This window comes from Hermetia illucens, chromosome 3 (assembly GCF_905115235.1).
Source record: "Hermetia illucens chromosome 3, iHerIll2.2.curated.20191125, whole genome shotgun sequence".
In the NCBI taxonomy this organism is placed as follows: domain Eukaryota; kingdom Metazoa; phylum Arthropoda; class Insecta; order Diptera; family Stratiomyidae; genus Hermetia; species Hermetia illucens.
The window spans coordinates 21,649,892-21,671,550 of record NC_051851.1 but is presented as its reverse complement, the minus strand read 5'-3'; the positions used below and the strand labels follow the sequence as shown (position 1 = coordinate 21,671,550).

The 21,659-nt window shown below is 42.5% G+C and overlaps 1 protein-coding gene across 6 annotated transcripts in view; it reads left to right on the top strand.

The window, feature by feature from the left end:
- The window catches only part of LOC119651229 (peripheral plasma membrane protein CASK), a 352,186-nt gene that overhangs the window by 295,186 nt on the left and 35,341 nt on the right, over nucleotides 1–21,659 (top strand). The window contains exons 4-8 of one of the 6 annotated variants that reach the window (XM_038054700.1): nucleotides 2,686–2,754; nucleotides 3,461–3,490; nucleotides 9,705–9,812; nucleotides 16,835–16,973; nucleotides 17,770–17,823. In XM_038054700.1, the coding sequence (XP_037910628.1) occupies nucleotides 2,686–2,754; nucleotides 3,461–3,490; nucleotides 9,705–9,812; nucleotides 16,835–16,973; nucleotides 17,770–17,823 (400 nt within the window). The remainder of the gene's footprint in view (nucleotides 1–2,685; nucleotides 2,755–3,460; nucleotides 3,491–9,704; nucleotides 9,813–16,834; nucleotides 16,974–17,769; nucleotides 17,824–21,659) is intronic. The other 5 variants (XM_038054701.1, XM_038054702.1, XM_038054703.1 and 2 more) reach the window with 5 other exon arrangements.

Below are 21,659 nucleotides of genomic sequence, written 5' to 3'. Positions count from 1 at the left end.
ATTCGTAATGGTTGGCAATCGTATGAGTGAGACCGTTTCTTCTTTCTTCTCACCAAATCGCCACCATTTAATGCGCGGCGGGCCAGTGCGTTCCTCACGCTGTTTTATCGGTGGCTTAATTCGCAGGACGGCAATCAATGACCGATGTTGAGGTGCGATAGTCTCATTGGGAACGATTTTGCAATCAGTGACAGTAGTAAAATGTTGGCGTCTTATGAGAATATAGTCGATTTGCGTTTTATTGTTCCCACTATAAAATGTGGGAAGGTGAGACAATCGTTTGATGAACCATGTATTCATAAGTACAAGGTCATGGGTGTCCGCAAAATCGATTATACGCTCGCCACCTTCATTGCGCGCTCCGAACCCCTTTCCCCCATGGCACCTGTTGCCGTCTGCCTTTTCACTCACATGACCATTAAGGTCGCCGGCAATGATTATGTAATCGTCAGCAGGCACGTGACAAGTCTTTTCATCGAGAAGTTGCCAGAAGGCATCTTTCTCGGCATCAGGTCGAACTGTTTGTGGTGCATACGCGGTGAAGAAGTGAATAGTGCGATCAGCTGATATAATGGTGAGCTTCATCAGCCGATCATCAAATCGTTCGACTTCTTTAATGGCATCACGGAAACCCTCTGAGATGGCAATGCCAACACCATATTGAGTGTGTGGGTTACCAAAATAGAGAAGTTTGTAGCCATTTTTACCGCGTTCGCGTTCAATGTCGCAGCTTTTTGCACCAGACCATCGGGTTTCTTGCAGAGCGCAGATGTCAATGCACCTTTTCCGAAGGGCTCTTGCGAGTTCCTCGGTCTTTCCAGTTAGAGTACCAACATTTAGCGTGCAGACACGTATTTATTTTGTTCGTTGTGTGCGGATTAACTTGCTTACGTCCTCACGCCGTCCATGCGTCAAGAACCCTTGCCCATTTCTCGACAGGACCGGGGCCCGTCCTGGCGCGTCGGCTGAGGTGGACGCCCTAGCATTTCTCTGAGGCTTGTGACTCAATCCGATCATCATGTTTGTAACGACATTGTATGCATTTTCTTGGTCGACCTGTCGCGAGGCCTGTCACCAAGAGAGATCAGGTAGGATTTAGCATAGTAGAATAACTCCAACTATACTCTATTTATCTCTTTCCCTGATCTCAGCATTTTATTTTTGTTTTACTGAGGATAGTACAGAGTACGTTGCCTCAAACCCTCCTCCTTTACTTGGGCTTGGGACCAGCATACTATGTTAATAGCATGGCGGAGTTTTATTAAATTGTTCACGCTGACATCAAATAGCATTAAAATACGTGGTTCAAAATGCGAGCCGATGGTTGCCTCTTACAAGGATAGGATAAACCGGTCTCATAAGGGTTCTGTACAACTGTACAACTATGCGCTATTGACTCATTTCCTTCCATATGTCCCCTCAAATACAAGTGCAAATGTGATATTTTCTTGATGTTTGAAACACAAGTTTCCTAGGAAAGTAAGTAGCTCTTTTCTGCCGATTGACGGCAGTCAATCTGCAGTCATGTTGCTTACCAGCTTATCGAAATTCCATCAAATTATTTCCCGCGATGGCGAGATTCATATGAATCTCTCTACCCAAATATCTAAAAGCAAGTCGGGAAACCGGAAGCTAGACGCTTCAGGTATGAAAGGTTTTGTGTATTTCTTTTATAAAGAGATTTGAGTGTGCACTTGTCCCATTAGCATTTAGCACGTAAAATATGCATATATTACGTGAAAATAGCCACTTTCAAGTGATATTGACATTCATAGTCTTGAATTTGCAGAGGATCGACAATTTTGACCTAGTATAGCTTTGTTAGTAATAGCGCGATTTTCACCAAATTTGGCAGGATCATGATCTATACTGTAGCCTACATTTGCTACATTTGTGATTCTAGGGTGAACTTAAGGGGGTTTTTCCTGTCAATTACTAAAAATTATAGTAATGTACTATTATTAACTTTATTTGAACAGGTATCGGTATGGAGAGTATTTCGAAGCCTAGGCACCATATAGTGGCAATCCCCTGATTTTTTTCAGATATTTTGGTTGGGTAGTTTCTGAGAATGTGTTCGTTAAAAAAATGACCACTTTCAACCCCCCGCACGTAGCCTTACAACATCCCACTTCGGTCACGCTACTCCCGGTGAAGACGCAGAGGCAGCGTCTGATGAATTACCTTTAGCCTGGATGAAAACGGAGTTGTCTGAATTTTTGGAATATGTTGTTTCTCCGATTTAAGGCATGACATGTTCACAGGATATTTCAGTTGGGCAGAGTGCTGCCTTGCTGGTGCTATTTAGTGGACCGACAACACCAATTTTCGATTCAGATTGTTGGCTGATTGACGGCAGTCAATCTGGATCAAATTATTTTTCCGCGATGGCGAGATTCATATGAATCTATCTACTGTATCCAAATATCTAAAAATAACGGGCGCATCCCAGTTTATCTAAATGAATCTCTTTAGTGAATGTATCCAAAAAATATCTCTAAAATAATAAACACATAATTTGGTATCTAGTTATAGATGAAGATTGAAGATAGAATAGAAACAGTAATGTAATTTCCTCTCCCGAAAATAAACTCATAGTAATTTTTTTCCACCATATTGTTATGTTATCCGCACTGACTCAGATAAATCTTTCTTAATATCCAACCATTTCTATTTTATTTACAGCGTGAAGCTCGTGGCTCAGTTACCTTCAAAATAGTTCCTTCATACAGGAGTGCTCCACCACCATGCGAGGTAAATAAATCTTTTCTCCATTACTCTTCCAGGATAATGTTTTCCATAGTAGTGGTTACCATACAAGGATTCTCGTTTGCATGATATGTACATATATATGTTTTTTATGACACGCATCGCATTTTCTTCCTTCCATTTTGGGCTTCAGTTTTACATTATGTTCACCCATTTGGGGGCTAATTTTCCATGGAGGAGTGATAATTTTTTTTGTTGAAATTTTTCCATGGAAAGTGACAATGCATTTACATTTGCAGATCCCTGGAAGGATAAGCATATTTCATTGTATTATCAAAAATTGCAATTTAATGGGATTATTTCGTTTTCAAATAAGTTTCATTATTTAAATTAAAGCTCATTCCGGTGTCACATTTGTTTATATAACAGCCAACATTGTACAAACTACGACAAAGGCTAAATCCTTGGATCTACATTTACGTCAAAGGATAATGCATTATGTGTAATTTGGCTTTTTAATTAGAATGTGATAATTTTTAATAATCCATAAGCCATGATCATGACGGGTTCATTTGAATGATATGAGTGATGCAAGGGTCACGCTCCACACATTTATCAATGTTGATTTATTCCTTTTACGTTGGTTTGGTTTCATGTCTGGGAAAATGTGCAATTACTCCCTTGATTAACATCAATGAATCTTTCCTAAATTCAAATTTTCTCTAAAATCGTTTTCATATACACCACGCAGCTATTCAGGATTAGACCCGCTCCAGTTCTAGTAAGTATTTTATTTCAACATTTTCGAAAATCCATGATATAAAAATGATATTAAGACTTTGATAGTACACACATCACCTTTCAATAAATCCCCTTTGGAATTAGGATCAGCGTCTGCAATGCACCTAGATTCGCTTTCTTCTCTGACGAGATTCCCACCCCTAATTAACCGTCTTCTTAACGACGCTCTGAAGAAAGCATTAATCACATTATTTATACACCAAGGTTATAAAACATTGATAAATTACTCTGGATAGAATTTAGTATGCTTGGAGTGGAGCCGGAAAATTCGGTACTAATTAGGCTCTTATAGATTTTATTGTCCCAATTTATCAACTTCCATCCTGTCTTTCACTTTCGGATACGATGCCAGGATTGGTGGATTAGATTTTATGAGAGACTCGTATCTGATGGCAATTAATCCTGACAGGATGTTACTTACACTACTGTCAATATCGATTTTATCTCTTGAGTTGTTGATTGGCATTTGGGGGGCATAATCAAGTTTTGATGTTGATAATTATTTAGAAAGAAAACACCGTCGATTGTAAAAACACTGTCTTGTTAGGCAGCTTTGTCAATGAATTTTGCTCTTGGATGGTTGCATGCAAAAGAAAAGACCCATTGTCTTCAAAGGAGATTGGATTCATTTGTCAGCTTTTCAGCGACAATGTTGACTACGTGGAGACTCAGGAAAAATTGCAAAGGGGCAGAACTCCCATAATGATAAAAGTAGAGGTAGCCATTGATTACGTTGACTTAAGATTAAATTACGACAGGATTTCACTAGGTGCCCGCATGCCAAAATGGGGCTCCCACTTCGCTGGAACCTTTTTTTGCTATTTAGGACATTATCTAACATGGATGAAGTACTACAAACCAACTGCAGCGTGAAAAACTGATTCATAGACTAAAATGGATTAGAACTGCGAGCCACCGGTCGCAGTTACCTGAAATGCTTCACCCTCGATTTCTTCAAATCTCTGCACTCCTACTCTATTGTTCTGCGCCAAATAATCTTGGGACGGCCCCACCGTCGTCCATCTTGAGAGACTAAATTCCACTGCATGGCGATGCCGGCATTGCAATAGTCGTCCATCCCTAATAAATGACCTATCCACTGCTACTTCCGTCATCCAATCATGCGTACAAGTGCCAGGCCAGGTTTTTCGTTGATAATAGTATCATGCCAGCGGACTATGACGATACGATGCAGACAGGTATTTACGAAGGCTTGAAACTATTTAGTAGCTATAGGATTCCCTTTCCATATAGCAATACGGAAAACATACAGATTAGTCCCAACCTCATCTTAGTGTGAGATAACTTCATTTTCAGAATTTAGACAAAGCAACGAAAGTGCTGTTACTGTAGCAGAAAGCACGTTTTCTAGATATGTAAATTGATCGACGCCTTCGAAACAGATAAAAAGAATGCAATTACCTGTCAGGCTTGGCTTTGTTGGCGTTTATCTTCACTCCAACTCTACTTCCCTCTCTTTCCAAATCCTGAGCCATCTGGCCAAGATCCATGAACCGGTGAGAGGGCAAGCAAATGTCATTAGCATAGTCGAAGTGTTCAAGGGAAGGTGTCATTTAACCCCTCCACGTCCTCCGGGCACCATGAAGAACGTCACCGATAACAAGAATATCAGTGACAAAATGCAACCCTGGCGGACTCCGCTTTGGACCCGAAAGTCCTCTGAGATTTTACATCGGTGCAGCACGTGACATTTTGCGCCATCATATCTCGCGCTGATAATAGGTATTGGTTTCTCCGGAATGCCTCTCCTGCGTAGAGCACTCCAGGTACACTTCCTGTTCATGCGATCGAAACCTTTCTTGAAATAGATGAACGGCAGATGCAACGAAGTTCTAAACTCCGGTCACTGTTCTAAAATGATCCGTAGGGTGTTCATGTGGTCAAAGCAGGAGAATCCGGAGCGGATATCAGCCTGGCCTCTGTCGATCAAGTTTTCAAGATATTCTTTGATACGTTCCGGGATTATTTTAGCCATCATCTTTGCAGCGGCAAGGAGCACGCAGATACCCCTCAAATTGTTTTTTAGAATCTTGACGATCATCTCCTTCTTCCACTCTGGCAAAGGCCCCGGATTGCCAAGATTTTCGTACGAGTGGAAGCAGCGAATCTGCAGTAACTGCAGGTGCAGAAATAAATAATTCTGCGGGGAGACCGTCAAGCCCAGCGTCTTTACTCCGTTTGAGTGCATTGGTGATCCAAATGATTTCTCTTCCGCTTGGACGAACAATCCGTATTCGCATATTACGGATACTAGCCCTTTCATCCACAAGAGGAGGAACCCCATCGGATGTGATATGGTTTAGAACCAAGTGCGACTGTTCTTTCCACTTCGTCAGTTGTTCATCATCGTAGATGAGGAGTTAACATCCTCCAAAGGACCATCAAAAAATTTGCGACCACATGCAAGCTCTTTCGGAATGCGGAATACACTTCCAAAATCATTGTGTTCTGAGGCATCTTCCACTTCCCTGACCAGCGCAATAGCAAATTCTCTCTTGTCACTTCGCACACTATACTGAATTTCTGTGGATTTCGCCCGGCATCGGAGTTCGAGCACGTCACACCCGCCATCACTTACAGTGGTCAATAGATGCTTAAACCCCTTCCGTTCATCGATCCGCGGCAACAATTCCGCCTTAATGCAGACCGTGCGGAACTTCTCATGACAGCCCAATGCTAGTCAATATTCTCAGGCAGGTTACTCAGTATATAGCCGGCCGATCGCTAAGATAACTCCCCTCTGTCAAGCGACAACTGGATCAAGCAGTCGATGTTAAATTTGGAGGGTTGCAGGTCTCTGACCCTGCGAGAAGTGGCAGACACAACACACATGCAAACTTAGGCGACCATCTGATGGTAATCCCTTTCGCAGCCAATGTCAGCGCCTCTCTTGTTATGCACATCGAACAGGCAAATCCTAAATCTGCTTTTAGAAGTTTTAATCCAACTTCTATCAATTCTCGTTTGGAACTCACGGTCAGTCAACAAACGCTATTTATTTAATTGAACAATCTTTAATCACTTAAAAAGTAATTGAACCTAATTTCTTATTTCAAAAAACTTCACAATAATGAAAATAGAAAATATTAAAAATGAGCTCGAGTAAAATCACACGGGTCTCCTTGGCAAACCTTTCGAATGCCGCGAATTCCGCCGCGCTACATACTCCTGGTCGCGAAGAACTTAATCTGACTGTTCGTACGGCGTCGATTAATTAAAACACAACTAACCTTATGGCAGTCTCTGTGCCCCCAATGACGAGGTGGTGAAAGAAGCAGAAATACACATATCTCTTACCATTATCGTTACCGCCACCAAGCCCGCGTTTTCCCATCACAATCCGAACAAGTTGTTACCAGATCCCATGTTGACATTCAGATCACCTATCACGGCCACAATGTCACCGTTAGGAAACCTCTGCTGAACTGCATATAATTGCTCCTAGAAACCATCCTGCTCCACTCCACATTCGTTAACCAGGACCAAAATTTTATAGTTAGAAGTCTTTTAGCAACTGGCTCCCAGGTGAAGCGTGCGGTAGCCGTGCGGAGCAACCCAACACCGGATTCGCAGTAGCTAACACTTGGCTTTACAGAGTACATGTTTCAGTTTCTAGGTCTAGTTTGACTATTCATAACCATGTAAGCATACTTAAATGATGGTACGAATGTAATGGAACATGCATGGTCACCACCGGAGGTCATTCATTGCCGCTCTGATAGTTTATCGGTTTTCACGAAAAACGGACGAAGTCTATTCAATATCATTATTTTCAACTCCAGGGCGATATGAAGGAGGTACACTGGGTGATTTTTAGCGTTTCGCTAGCAAGACCACCAGGGTTTCCCGTTTCTATCGAGTAGAAAAACACTTCCTAGGACTGACTTCAACAGCCGAACTCCAGTAGCTCTTCCTCAGTTAATGGGGGTATCTGAAAAGTTTGTGTGTGTCCGAATGGCTCAAGTGGTTAGAGCGCTGGGCTGTCGTAGCGGAAGGTCGCGGTTCAAATCTCGCTGGAGGCAGAGGAATTTGTTATTGCGACCGGATGTCGGATACCAGTCGACTCAGCTGAGAATGTGTACCTGAGTCAAATCAGGGTAATAATCTCGGGCGAGCGCAATGCTGACCACATTGCCTCCCACAGTGTACTGTGGTGTACCGTTACGGTCTTGAATGAAGTGCTCTAACACACTTCAAGGCGCTGATCCAATATGGATTGTTGCGCCAACGATTATTATCATTATCTAAAAAGTTTCCGGAAGTCCGGACTAGGCCCTCGATACACATGGCTTCCATGATGTGGCTATACACGATATTGTAATCCTCGATATTAAACTTCCTGAAAGAGCCATCCGTTCCGCCCCACCCTCAGTTCCAGATTACCAGAAGGCGGACTGGAAGCTCATTAACCGGATTCTTAAGCCCAGACATGATCCACTATTGCTCCCATCCAAAGTATCTAACAACACTATCCACCAAACAGTTCGCCAGTACATTGAAGTAATTCACCGATTATGCAACAAGCTGATTCCAACTCTTTCCTCAACTACCGCAACATCTTTCTCTTTCCCCAATGATATCCGCGACGAAAACAATTTCAAAAAGATCCTTCGATGGAGACTATTTAGAAATAGATATCTTCCGCAGTCCTCTCACCTCAATGCAGAAATCCGCAACCATGACCGGTCAATCTGCCAATGAATTTTAACCTTATATACCGATTACCTCCACAAATGCCTCTTCAGCATTGAATTGGACCCTGGCACGTTCAGGGAAATCAGAAAAACTTGTCCTCACCTAGGCAAAACAAGCCCCAATCCTACCCCAAACCATCTGCCTACCTGAAAAGGCCAATATCCAAGCAAAGCACTCCCTGTTAGCACACCATTGCACATTGCACATCCACAGTCAGGTTTTCGAAACCTATGTTAACAAGTCAATTTCCCGACTTTAATCCCCTTCATCCCCTCAATCATCCGGATCGCCGGGAAACCTCCCACCCATCCATTGTGTCACACCGAACATGGTTACGACGTCGTTTATGGCGTCGAAAAACAAGAAATCGGTAGGTCCTGACAAAACCTCATCCACAGTACTTAAAAAATGTTTCCCAAGCATTTCCAGAGCAAGAGAGTGACGGTGGTTAAATTTCGGCGTCTTATGAGAATACCATATAGTCGATTTACGTTTTACTGCTCCCACTATAAAATGTAGGAAAATGAGACAATCTTTCGATGAACCATGTGTTCATAAGGTCATGGGTGTCCGCAAAATCAATTATACGCCCATGGCACCTGTGACCGTCTGTCTTTGCACCCACATCACTATTAAGGTCGCTGGCAATGATGATATAATCGTCAGCAGGCACGTGACAAGTCTTTTCAGCGAGAAATTGTCAGAAGGCATCTTTCTCGGCATCAGGTCGACCTGTACGCGGTGAAGAAGTGAATAGTGCGTATAATGGTGACCTTCATCAGCCGATCATCAAATCGTTCGACTTCTTTAATGGCATCACGGAAACCCTCTGAGGTGACAATGCCAAGACCGTATTGAGTGTGTGGACTACCAAAGTAGAGGAGTTTATAGCCATTGCTACCGCGTTCAATGTCACAGCGTTTGACATCAGACCATCGGGTTTCTTGCGGAGCGCTCTTGCGTGTTTGCTTTCTTCTTAATTTCTTGGTTTTGCCGGTTGTTTAGTTCCCAACTAAGGATAAGAGCCCTGTTGAGCTAGTAGAGCCACATGCCTCCTTCAGTCCAAACCTAAAATCAAATTCTAGCTGGCAAAATCGGTTACTATTTTTTTCTGGATCCATGTCAACTACATATCACATCATCCCCTTTTGGTTGTGATCATCGATTAGTTGATCCGGGGCAGGGGCAGATCAAGTGAAGATAAATAATAAATAAATCTGCAGAAAAGTAATAATATCAAAAAATTAAAGATTGTATTAAATTTTGATGAAGTTGACAGAAAACTCAGCCCCCAAACCATAGTCTTTCTACTTGAAGGGACTGCAAATGAATCCTCTCCCATGAACTGACATTCTATTGATCCAATAGTCAACACCCGATGGCTTCGAAATCAAATCATCGTATCCAAGAAAATCACTTGAAAATCGCCAAAACTCCAAATTTATTCCAAAAGTACTAATTTTCTTTTTTTCTCCCTGGTTGAACAGATTTTTGTGCGAGCTCAATTCGACTATAATCCGCTGGATGACGAGCTTATTCCTTGTGCTCAAGCTGGAATTGCATTCCAGACAGGTGATATTTTACAGGTGAGTAATATTGGATTTCAAATTATTAATAAAGATTTGTTTTTTTTTATTTTGTCTACATTCCCCTCATTAGCGTTATTCCTACCCCAACCATCTTTTAACAAGTTTGAAACTTTTCCTTATCAAAGCTGACCTGCTTTGAATTATCCTAATTTTCCCTGTCAAACAAGTTTTCAAAATAAAACTTTTTCCCTGGAAAATTTCAACAGCAAAATGTTTTATTTGATTGAAACTTTTAATTTGGAAGGACTCCATAATTCAGAATAAAAGACATAAAGTTTTAAGAAAGATTTCTTATCTTTTTTTAAGAGGGGCTCCTAATTCTAATGTCGTATTTGCCCCAGCAGAAATAAATTTCATTTTCTTTTGCTTCATAGCTTCAGGCATTGTGTCACCAACTAAGTAAATTTCCATTTTTATACACGAATAGAAAAGATTTTTTCTAACGGAATCCCAAGAAATTCAATAGCCGGAATTGATTTTCTGACTTGAGTTGTCTGTAACTTCCTGACAAATAAATTGATTCATTTTCGTTCGAAGACGGTATGCCTACGCAACATGTCACATCTCACTGATAGTCAGAGTGGGCTGTTTAGTCGCAGAAAAAGATTAGATAGATTAAAATCAATTTATTAGATGATTACTTTTGATTGCAAATTCAGAACCATCACAGTAAATCTATAAATTATGCTAACCGATTCATACCTTCTGATTGAACCACTGATGCGTAAATAATATAGTTTTGGCTTGTTACTATCAAATGCAGAATAATGGGATTACCAAAAAGTTTCCCCGCATTTATCAAAAGCACAAAAGATATTCTACCCTTTGATTAGTAGAAGCAGCAATGAAGGCAAATTCGAATAACTTCGCCATTCTTCGTGCTTATTAAAGTAAATTAGTTAGTCAGAACTTCCTATACTTTTGTCACTATATTACGAGATCATTTTGTTCATATACAGCACTTCCAAGTCAGATACTGGCTCGCAGATCCCCAAATTAAGTAGCCAACCCAATATATTAGCCGAGGAGCTGGGGTTCTCGACTGCTACTACCAAAATCACTTCATACTTGATAAAGTTGGAAATCTTTGAGAGATACTCTTACACCAGATTTCAGATGTCTCCTGTTCACCCCTTTGTAGAGTATAGGGAATCCACACAGTCTTAAAATCAATGACAAGCTCAACGGTCGAATTGGTTTGGCGTCAGCTACCTCGGATTGGAATCCCAATTATCATGGATATTTTTGTTCGATAGGATGGGCTACCACTAAAACATCCACTTTTCGAGGAAGACGCAAGCGAGACGGGGGTGATTCAAAACGTCACATCCAACCGAATATAGGAATTGCTTCGTGCCATTATCGTAGGGCAGGAAGACTTCCTTTGTCAGTATGACCCCGCTTTCGCCCTTTTCAATGGTCTCCCTCTGAGCCAATATATTTCAATCATATTTAATCAACATTATACCTTTATGGTCTCAAACCACGAATGCAATTATTGTATTACATTCCTTGGCAATATGGCCTTTCTCCCTGCACATTCTGCATCGATCGGACCAATTGCTCTTTTAACGAAGTGCTAATTTCACCCTTCATCGAGATCCTCGGACTGTATATAGATCTTTTGGGCTCGCACCGTGACGTTCTCCCCAAGTAAATTCTTAACTTGGTTACCAAAGCCAGCCAAGTTTTGCCCAAGCTAGATTTTTTCAGTTCAAACACGAGATCGCCTTTCTGGGTCCTTCGGATTTTGCTGACATTTTCACCTAGATCTTTTAGGTCATGGTCAGTTTTGACTTTTTTTAGTACCTCCACGTACGACAGATTGCTGGAAATAACAATTGCCTCTGGGCGAATTCGCACCTACAATTTCTTCTTCAGCTTTTTGTGAGTTACCTTGGTCCATCCAGGATTTTCTGTTCCCCTAGGTTTCGCTTCAGTCGCTAACAATCATACTAAGGGCTGAGTCTTCCTCCTTTCCATACTTGTAGCACCGTTGTTCGGAACTGCTAGTGTTTCTTTTTTCCTTTATAGCGCCTGGTAATTCCGTTCAGGATCACCACCTTCTTCCGCACTAGGTTATTTGATGGCAGGTCGATGGCAATACGGTTAGATGTCACTATGACACTGTTTGGACGACCGGTTTCAGCTTTTGCTGGGATGCTCTTTTCTTGCTTGTTCATCCCCAAAAGCCGCCAGTTCTGGGATTCCGAGCCCTTGCACCGTGAGCTTCCTCCTTCTCACGCCTTTCACAGTGGTTTTATGTTCGGAGAGTCCTTTTCATAGCCATTCTGGTTCGCGCACCAGAGATAAGCAAACACTAGCCCATCCACAACCAAAAAAGAAAAATGCATAAACACATATTTATACATCAATAGGTATGCCCCAATCCGCCAACTCAGGTCGCGCCTGATGGAGGATCTGCCAACTTCTCACGACTCCTGTCTGTCGGTCTATCTCTCCGTCTGTCTGTCTATCACACACACTTTTTTCAGAGACGGTTGCACTGATCGACACTGAATTTAGTGGGAAGGTGGGTATCGTGAACGCTCTTGCATACAGTGAGCTACATCGGTCTATGGGGAACTTTAGGGGGATCTCCATACATACAAAAAAGGAGTGTAGATTTTTTTTCACCAAGTATGACTATGTGGTGGACTCAGATTCTCTCCGCACACCATCTCCGCAGAGCAAGGCGTGAACTCCTCTCGGTGGGCTGTGCAGAAGCCGAGGAGGACGAAAGGCAATCACCGCGATCACGATGGATCGTTGCGTGATATTAAGGCGGCCTTAAGCATTTTTGCGCCAACGTGCTTGCATACCATTGAACTGTGAACGGTATGCAGTAGTTCTATGCCGTTTGAACCCAAGGAGCTTGCCCAACTCCGAGAAAAGAGTAAACTCAAATGGCATTCTCCTGATGATTGCGGCTGGTGCACCAAAGCCCAGGATCCGTTCTCGACGGAGGGGCCCAGTACATGATTGTGCCGTAATGTCAGTCAGAGGTATTACTTCAAGCCACCGCGTAAATCTGTATAATACATGTATCCGTGCGAGTCTCACAAAGGGCCAATGATCTCGAGATGGATGGTGTAGAAGCGCTTGGTCGACCTAGGGAATACGCATACTTTCCTTCTTACGTGCTTTCGCACTTCTGGCACGCGATGCACTATCTGGCTCAAGAGTTTACGTCCTTGTTCATGGCCGGCCAGTAATATTTTGCAGTGACTAACCGATTCGTCATCCTGATGCCTGGATGCGCTGGATCGTGTATTGCGTTAAATACTTTCTCTGAAAATAGAGCTAGAGCGTTAGCATTGTGTTTCCAGACCATTGGATATTAGAAGTAAACTGGGTGATATAACTCAAGTGCCTAAGTTCGTGAGGGAACGCTTTATCGGCCTTTGTCTAAGCGCGAAAGTGAGGAGCTTGTGGTTCGTGAACACGGTGAACAACTTGCAATCAAGAAAGAATCGAAGCGAGAAGTATTTTATAGAGTGGTACTCGGCGAGTAGCTCACGATTGCAGGCGCTCCAGTTACGTTGAGCTAAGTTGAGTTGCTTCGAAAAGAAACTCAACGGTTGCCAGATTTGATTCACCCGTTGGTGACGAGCGGCGCCCATCGCTGCATCTGGCTAAGAAATTGCAGCAGTGTTACATCAACAACCATCTCAAATGCCTGAAAGGCCTCAATAGACCATGCAGCGTCGCGGGAGTCTTTTGTTTTGCGCCCAAACAAGTAAGCGTTAAGGATCGCTTGAAGATGGGGAGAAACGACGATATAGAGGTTTAACACGCCAAGAACCTTCACAGATCCTTTACCGTGGTTGGCAGGGGAAAGTTCTTTATCGCTGTCTGGGTCAGGTTGAATACCGTCCGGGGTAATTATTTGACCGAGACGTTTCACCTGCTTCTGTAGGAATCTGCATTTTTCAACGTATATAAAAAATTCGGCCTCAAGAAGATGTTAAAAGCAGCATTTGCGATGTTCCAAATACTCAGATTCGGAAGAAAAGCGACCGAGAGATCATCCATAGGTGAACCTCTGGAAAACTATCCTGGTGAACTTGAAGAGTCCGAAAGATGTGCAGATAGCCGTTTTCGGAATGTCCTCGGGAACGACAGGGACTTGGTGGTGCGCCTTGGCTAGATCGAAGGTCGTCATAATTCGGGAGTTCGTAAGCGAGTGCGCAAAATCATCGATAAGTGAAATTAGGTATCGGTCTGAGACTATCTGAGCGTAACGTGCGTGTATAATGTATGCATGGTCTCTAGTCGTAATTTGGCTTAGAAACCAAATGAAGTGAAGAGGACGAACAGCTATTGGATGATCTGCAGATACCCTGTTTCATTAAATTTTCAAACTCTTTCTTCGTAAAAGCAAGCTGGGGTGAAAGTGGACGCACCTTTGAGAAAATTAGAGGACCGGGAATATTGATGTGATGCTGCTTGTCGAGTTTAAGCGGCTGGAAGAAACTACTTTCAGTAGCAATGTTGCGGTACTTACTGAGGAGTGCGCGTTTATCATTAAAAATAATTTTAAGTGTGTCATCTTTACAAGTGGAAATTTTCCCTGATGTGTGTAAAGAGGTGGTGGGGTATATCAGGGCCATGTTCTACAGGTCCACCAAAAGCCCATTGTGATATAGGATGTCTGCATCCTCAAATGGAAGCGCTGATGTCCTTCAGAACGAATCACCACGGAAACACTCGGCACAACCCGAGATTCACGTCCAACTGTTTATAGCCATAGGTGCGGATGGGAGAGGAATTCACTGCTGCCAGTTGTAGATTTTGTGGGATTAATGTGCTCGGATGGGGTGCAGAGAGAAATGACACCTCAGCGCCTATGTCGACCAGGAAGCAACGCCTGCTCAGACGGTCGAAAATTGAGACACCCAGCGAGCCTAGTTTTTTGTTGGGTTAAACGTGCGTACCGTGTTACATTTAGCTGGTTGAGCTCCGTATTTACGATGGTACCAGCAAGTCATCGAGACCCATGAAGATCCCGGCGTGCGACTACCTTGACGCCTTTTTCGGGAAGCAGACCTGGATTGTGATTGCGGTCGAGATCAACCACCCGAACACAAAGTACCAATCGTCGCTGCGACCGCGTTAAAGATCGTGTCGTCATCATGGCCTTGAGCTCGTCGACTTCCCGACTCGCATCTCAAGAAATCTCCGTGATAGCGGGGCGTGCGTACACCACATGTACCTTGTCGGCCGTGGCGGACAACACCTCCAGCGACCCCGAGTCTGCGCAGGCGAAAATGGCGTGGGTGCGCTCTGGGAGTCGCTGCAGCCAGAGGGACTTTAGCAACTCCAAGCAACCTCCCACCCAGCTGCCTCATTTCTCGAAGCAACTAGAGGGGAGGGGTGTACGGTCGCCTAACGTCAACCCTTTCAGCAAGTGATTGAGCTTTGCTTCCTCATTTACCAAAAGTCGCCCAATAAGGTGCTCCTTTAAGCGGATATACGAGAAGTCCTCGAGCACGTCCGAAACAAGTCTGATGGTCTCTCCGTCGAACCCGATAAGGGCGTGGTTGAAAACCGTGGCGTCCGTCGCGACGCCAGCCAGCGCCAATTGCGCCTCCAATTGACGGAACCACGCCGCCGGATTGTGCCGGCAAAAGCGAGGCACCCTAACCACCCTTGGCAGCCGTGGGAATCGTGCCTCTCGCGGTTTTTTCTTCGCGCGACAACTACCTAAGGAAAGTGGATAAAAGGGGCAGAGCACCGGAGCGAACAAACAAACTATGGCCCCAGTGAATTCTCGCGCCGTCGCCACAACAAACTCCGCAGTCTCCGAAAAATGGTTTGGCGGCGCAGTTCGGCGGCGTGGTTCCGCCAATTTGAAGCGCAAAGCATAAAGAAACACAAACACACAAAAGCTCCTGTCTATTGGACGGGAAAGGACTGATTTTATTGCCCGAACGTTTAGGTAGTTGACCAAAGATTTATGTTAATTGACCGAAGTTTTATAAAGCTAGGTATGCCGCATTTTTGCGATGAGGTTTCCAAAATTTACGATTATCTTTGGCATATCTTTGAAGGATTTTGGAGCAAGTCGATGCCCAGAGTGCCGGAAAGATTAACCAATCAATTGTCGCTCTCGACATTTAGTTACCAACCTGTGTTTGACCCAAAGGCCTTATTAAAATCGGTTTACTGTCTGTCCGTCACACGCATTTTTCTCGGAAACGGTTGAAGCCATTGACACCAAATTTAGTAGAAATGTGGGAATGAATTACATCTTTTTACGTCGAATTTAAGGGGACGGGGGGTTCCCATGCATGCAAAAGGCGGGAACAAGTTCTTTTTTCATCAAAAATGGTCAAATATGGTGGTATCAAATGAAAGGTCTCGGTTAGTACTTTTCGAAGCAGGTCTTGGTTTTGGCATTTTTTTGAAAGGTGGGGAGTGCGGGGGGTTGAAACTGATCATTTCTTTAACGGACCCATTCTCAGAAACTATGTACTTAACCGAAAAATCTGAAAAAAAATCAAGAGGCTGCCACTGTATGGTGCCTAGGCTCCGAAATACCTTCCATACCGATACCTGTTCAAATAAAATTAATAATAGTACATTACTATAATTTTTAGTAGTTGGAAAACCCCCCTTAAGTTCCTCCTAGAACCACGAAATTGCAGCCATATAGGCTACAACATAGAACATGATCCTACTAAATTTTAAATAAATCGCACCATTATTAACAAAGTTATAATAGGTCAAAGCTGTCGCTTTTATGCAAATTCAAGACTTTCAATCCCAATATCACTTAAAAGTGGATGCGTATATTATGTGCTACATACTAATGGGGCAAATTCCCACTCAAATCTCTTTATAAAAGAAATACACAAAACCTTTCATATCTGAAGCGTCTAGCCTCCTGTTGCCCGGCTTATTTAAGGGTAAATGAACTTAAGTGAACCAATATTGTGACTTTGCAAATACACCGTACTGACTTGAAATCTATCTTAATATCTGGTACTGATTTTTTTCTTCTTGAATCTTTACAGATAATTAGCAAAGACGATCATCACTGGTGGCAGGCACGACATGATGCTGCTGGCGGCTCTGCCGGACTAATTCCTTCTCCTGAACTTCAAGAGTGGCGAATTGCTTGCCAAACAGCTGATAAGACAAAGCAGGAGCAAGGCAAGTGCATCCTTTTTATGTTGTCTCATTGTTTATAATGTTCAAACGCTTACATATATTTTACAGTGTTTATTTGTACTATACATCACTTTCACACTCTTGTTAAATGTGTTTTGTCTATCGAATTAGTTTCCATTCGTTTCATTTACTTCCATCAACCCATATCTGTGTTCTGTTCATTTCAATCGTCTTTTTGTAAAGCTAGAGATATTCATTTCTTGAAATTTGTTGAGTTTGAAGTGGCATATCACAGTCGATCCTTCCCTGGGAACTGTGGTTTCAATAGCATTCAAAATGACTGTATTGAAGGTTACACGAAAACCAGGATAATTTGATAAATATTCAGTTTATTAAGTCAAAGCACCGACTGCAAACTTGTATCTTTTTTGTAGATTTTTACCGTACTTTGAGTAAGGCTAAAAAAATTGCAGCCCATGAGTATGATCCCGATTATTTCCAAATTAGATGACAAATTCAGACGAAACTGTGAATTAGACAAATGAAATTCTTACCCCATGATTTTGATCTGTTTACATTAAGTTGGGGTGCAGGGAAAATCAAGACCTACCCCAGCAAATTTTAAAGTTCTTCCCCCGACCGGGTGACAGTTTACTCGGAGCTCGAAAATTAGCTGGTTCAATTGAAATTTCTTATGAGTTGGCTTTTTCCTTGATTTGTTCCGTTTTTGTCTCTAAGAAACAAAAAGAAAATACATTTTATATGTTGTTGTTCATGTATAAGTGTTGACAATGTTTCTGTGTGTTGTGTTGCCGGCATTCAATTTCTCAATTATCAGGAGAGTCTGGACCAGGATGTTCAGCTCATGCAGAGGGATGTGATGGATCAACAGGTACTGATGCATTTCAATTGAGACAGTAAATGCCAAAGAATACGTAATAGTCAAAATCGAAATTTTTTTTTCGTCCCACCGAATGCTATTAATTTTTTCTTTGTAATTAATTGTTAATAGCATTGAATTATTTTAACACTTTCGGCAAATATAACTCCTCCCCGTCTTGGCATATACAATACATAATTTTTCATATTGAATATTTTGCGCATTGAAAGCATTTCCAATTAAACTTTTTACAAAAGATCAAATCTAAAAGTATGAAATGATTTTTGACAATAAAAACAAATATGCAGTCATGAATTTATTTGTTCCTCTCCATCACACCTAGTGGCAGTTTTTTCCTTTTTATTTGAAACATCCAATAGAATGCGAATTCAAATTTCTCGGAATGCTTTGTGTTTGGTATGCGGTTCCCATTCATTGCGTGATTGCCATGTTAAGCTTCGATTGAGTACACAGAATGCTGCTTAGAGGTAGTCCTTCATAATAGCTTAGTCCAGTTTTTCCGCTTTTCAATTTCAAACGTAAATTCATTTTATTATTTTTTAAGGTAGGAATATTGTTTAGAATTATTAAAAATATGGAAGGATATGTTTTCTTTTCGCAAAAGCTCCATCGTCGTTTTCAATGATTACTGCGGGTTTTACGTTCAAAAAATCGCAACAAAGTATGATGGTGAATTCATACTGCCCAAAGTCTTTTAGGGCAAACTAAGTAAAACAGTGTAATTACTCAAATAGAAACTGCGATTGTCAAAGGACCATCCTGAGTACCCGGAGACGACCAAGAGGGGAGATCTTACCCAATAACCTAAAAAAAGATGGCCACAATTTACCGTGAAGATCCGCTCCCAAATATTGAAGTTCGATCAAAGTGCTCCGTCGACACGTGCTTGGCCGCCTCTGTGCTAGCCAGGCTCTGCAATGTAAGGAAGTCCTTTGAGTGCTTCGATCCCTCATGTGTTATTTTTACAAAAAATCGTGTGTCCTTTCCGGTGTGTGGATCCGCACCGGATCCTGAAAATATTCAATCATGGTGATTTGCGTGCGCCTAACGAACACACAAGAACGTGGAACCATACAACTCCTGACCCGAGTGCTGCGATCGAAAAGGAGAATCCACGACGGATCACATCCTCGACCGACCTTTTCCCTGCCTCATCAATGCACAGGAATACGATACGATACGCTTTCACTGAGCACGTACCTGTTCTGGACGAAGCGTGGGCGGATTGTCATGCTGCACTTTCACGAGTGTGGAAAACGAAACGAATCGATACTTACTTTCTGCTAAATTCTATGCGCGAAGCTCTTTCCATTGGGCAAAAATAAAAAAAACAATACTGACGCATCATTCCGCAGCACAAAACTCACAATATATAGCTATCAGAGATGATTTCCCAAAACTCGATTCCTATCTGGTTTGTGCATTAACAGGTTTGCGTATGAACGATTTCCCTCCTTTTGACTCACAAATTACAAATTTTCCAACCATACACGCTCTTTTCTCACCGTCCGAAACTCACTTTCAAATTGAAAACTCGAGTCCAGCTCATCAGCTGTCCTTTGATCAGCCAGTCTCATGCCGGTCTGTGTTAACAGCAACTTACACGGTTGCTGAAATGTGCAGCAGATCATTCCCCTTAGCCACGAACTATCGCCTGCTTGCACCCAGTAATGTACAATACGAATAATTTTGTAAAATATAGAATTTGAAAAGCTTGAAGAGAAATTGAGTTATGAATTTTCAAGGGAAAGGGACCAGTGGCTGGATGGTTTAAAACATAGGAAAATGTAATTGGTTGAAATCTTAAGTTTTTTTTAATAAAGGAAGGGATGGGAATTGCGAAATAAAGAAGGATAATTCAGAAAACTAAAGGAGTAGAAAAACAATGTTAAGATAAAAAGAATATGACACATTATTGAATGCATTATTTGGTCGGATTGGCTCCTGGAAAAGGCGGAAGGAATACTCCTCCTATCGTTAAGTCGTGGACACTACTACAGTTCATAAAAGTTATTGGAGCACCCAGAAATTTGATTTTTTTCTGCACAGCTTTGAAGCACCCTGACGACTAGCGATTTCGCAGGAGCAAAGTCAACTCATTATACGCTGCCTCACTTCTACCCTGAAAGCAGCGTAACCGAAACCGATTCCAATGTATTATTTGCTTCCTTAGGCTATGCCCCGGACGAAACCGCAAGACGTCTGCCTTTTAAAGAGTGTGTGTTTAGCCCAAAAGGGGATCCGTGTTTCTCTGACTGACATTGACCCCACCTTGAACTCCACAATATTTTCGGGTGCTAAGTCCCTGTCTGCGACCGCCTTCAATCTTGTTCGGTGCGCAGTAGACCTGGAGTAATCAAATAATACATGCTCCTTATTCTCGGCCACGTTTACACATCTTAGGCAGCATGGTGTCTCGTGATGAGAAAATCAACGTGAATACGCACAATAATCTCCGTGTCTTCGCTCAATCGATCTTCGAATGTACGGTATGTCCAATGACCAGTTTTGACTCGTCCCATCTCTTTTGCGATAGATTCTCACCGTGCCAGTTGCCGTCGAAATACGCTAAACTCTCCAACTGCATACGCTTTTTCGTCCGTCTGTCTGTCGCGCACACTTCTCCTAGAAACGATTATACCGACCCCACCTCAAAGCCTCAATCGATTGGCATTCTACATCCAGTTACGATACAAACCCTTCTGACAACGGTAAGATGAAGTGGCCGGAGACGACCAAGAGAAGAGAGCTAGCCCAAAAGCTTAAAAAAAGGTGGCGAAATCGACTCGGCTCGATCGAAATGTCAGGCCTGTACGCCGAGCAAGTTCTTCGTTTTAAAAGGTAACAAATCAGCATACTCCGACGATAGGAGCTGATACGCTTCCTAGGTATACAAATTGATCGACGTTTTCGATGATCTATCGATTAATATAGATAGAGATAGTGCGACGACACATCAGATTGAAAACTTTGGTTTTGTTGGTGTATATTTCCAGGCCAATCCACTTTCCTCTATTTTCAAATCCGGAGCCATTTGACCAATCCCTATGACCCGGCCGCAGAGCTGAGAGAGCAAACAGACGTCATCAACATCGTTGAGGCATTTAAGAAAGGTTGCCATCGTTCATTGAATTCTCCACATCCTCCAAATAAGGCAGCATGAGAAACCTCACCGATAACAAGAAGAAATAATATCGGTTATAGAATGCAACCGAGGCGAACCCTATTTTGGAACTCAAAATCCTCCAAGATTTTACTTCGGTGCAGCACGTTCGAAAATCATCCATAGGCATGATCTAGAATGAAATCCAGCCTGCTCACTGTCCATCAAGCTCTCGAAATATTCTTTGATGCGTTCCAGGATTATATTACCTATTATCTTTGTAACGGTGGGGAGCACACAGATACCCCTCCAATTGTCACATTCAAAACCATTGTTCTTTGGAATTTTAACGTTTTCTTTGGAATCTTAACGATCATCCTCTTCCTCCACTCTCTGGAAAAGGTCTCAGATTCCCAACACTTTCGTATGACTGAAAGTAGCAGAACTGCAGTAATTGTATATGCAGCAATAATTAATTCTGCGGGCAGACTGTCAAGCTCAGTAGCTTTACTCCGTTTGAGTGCATTGATGGCCGAAATGATTCCTCTTCTGTTTGGAGGAATAGTTCGTATCCCCATGTTACGGTGACTAACCATTTCATCCACAAGAGGAGAAACCTCACCGGACGTGATGTGGTTAATGACGGAGGTGAAGTATTCCTTCCACCTCCTTTCTCGTCATCGGGGATGAGAAGTCGACCGTTGCCGTCCTTCCCAGGACCGTC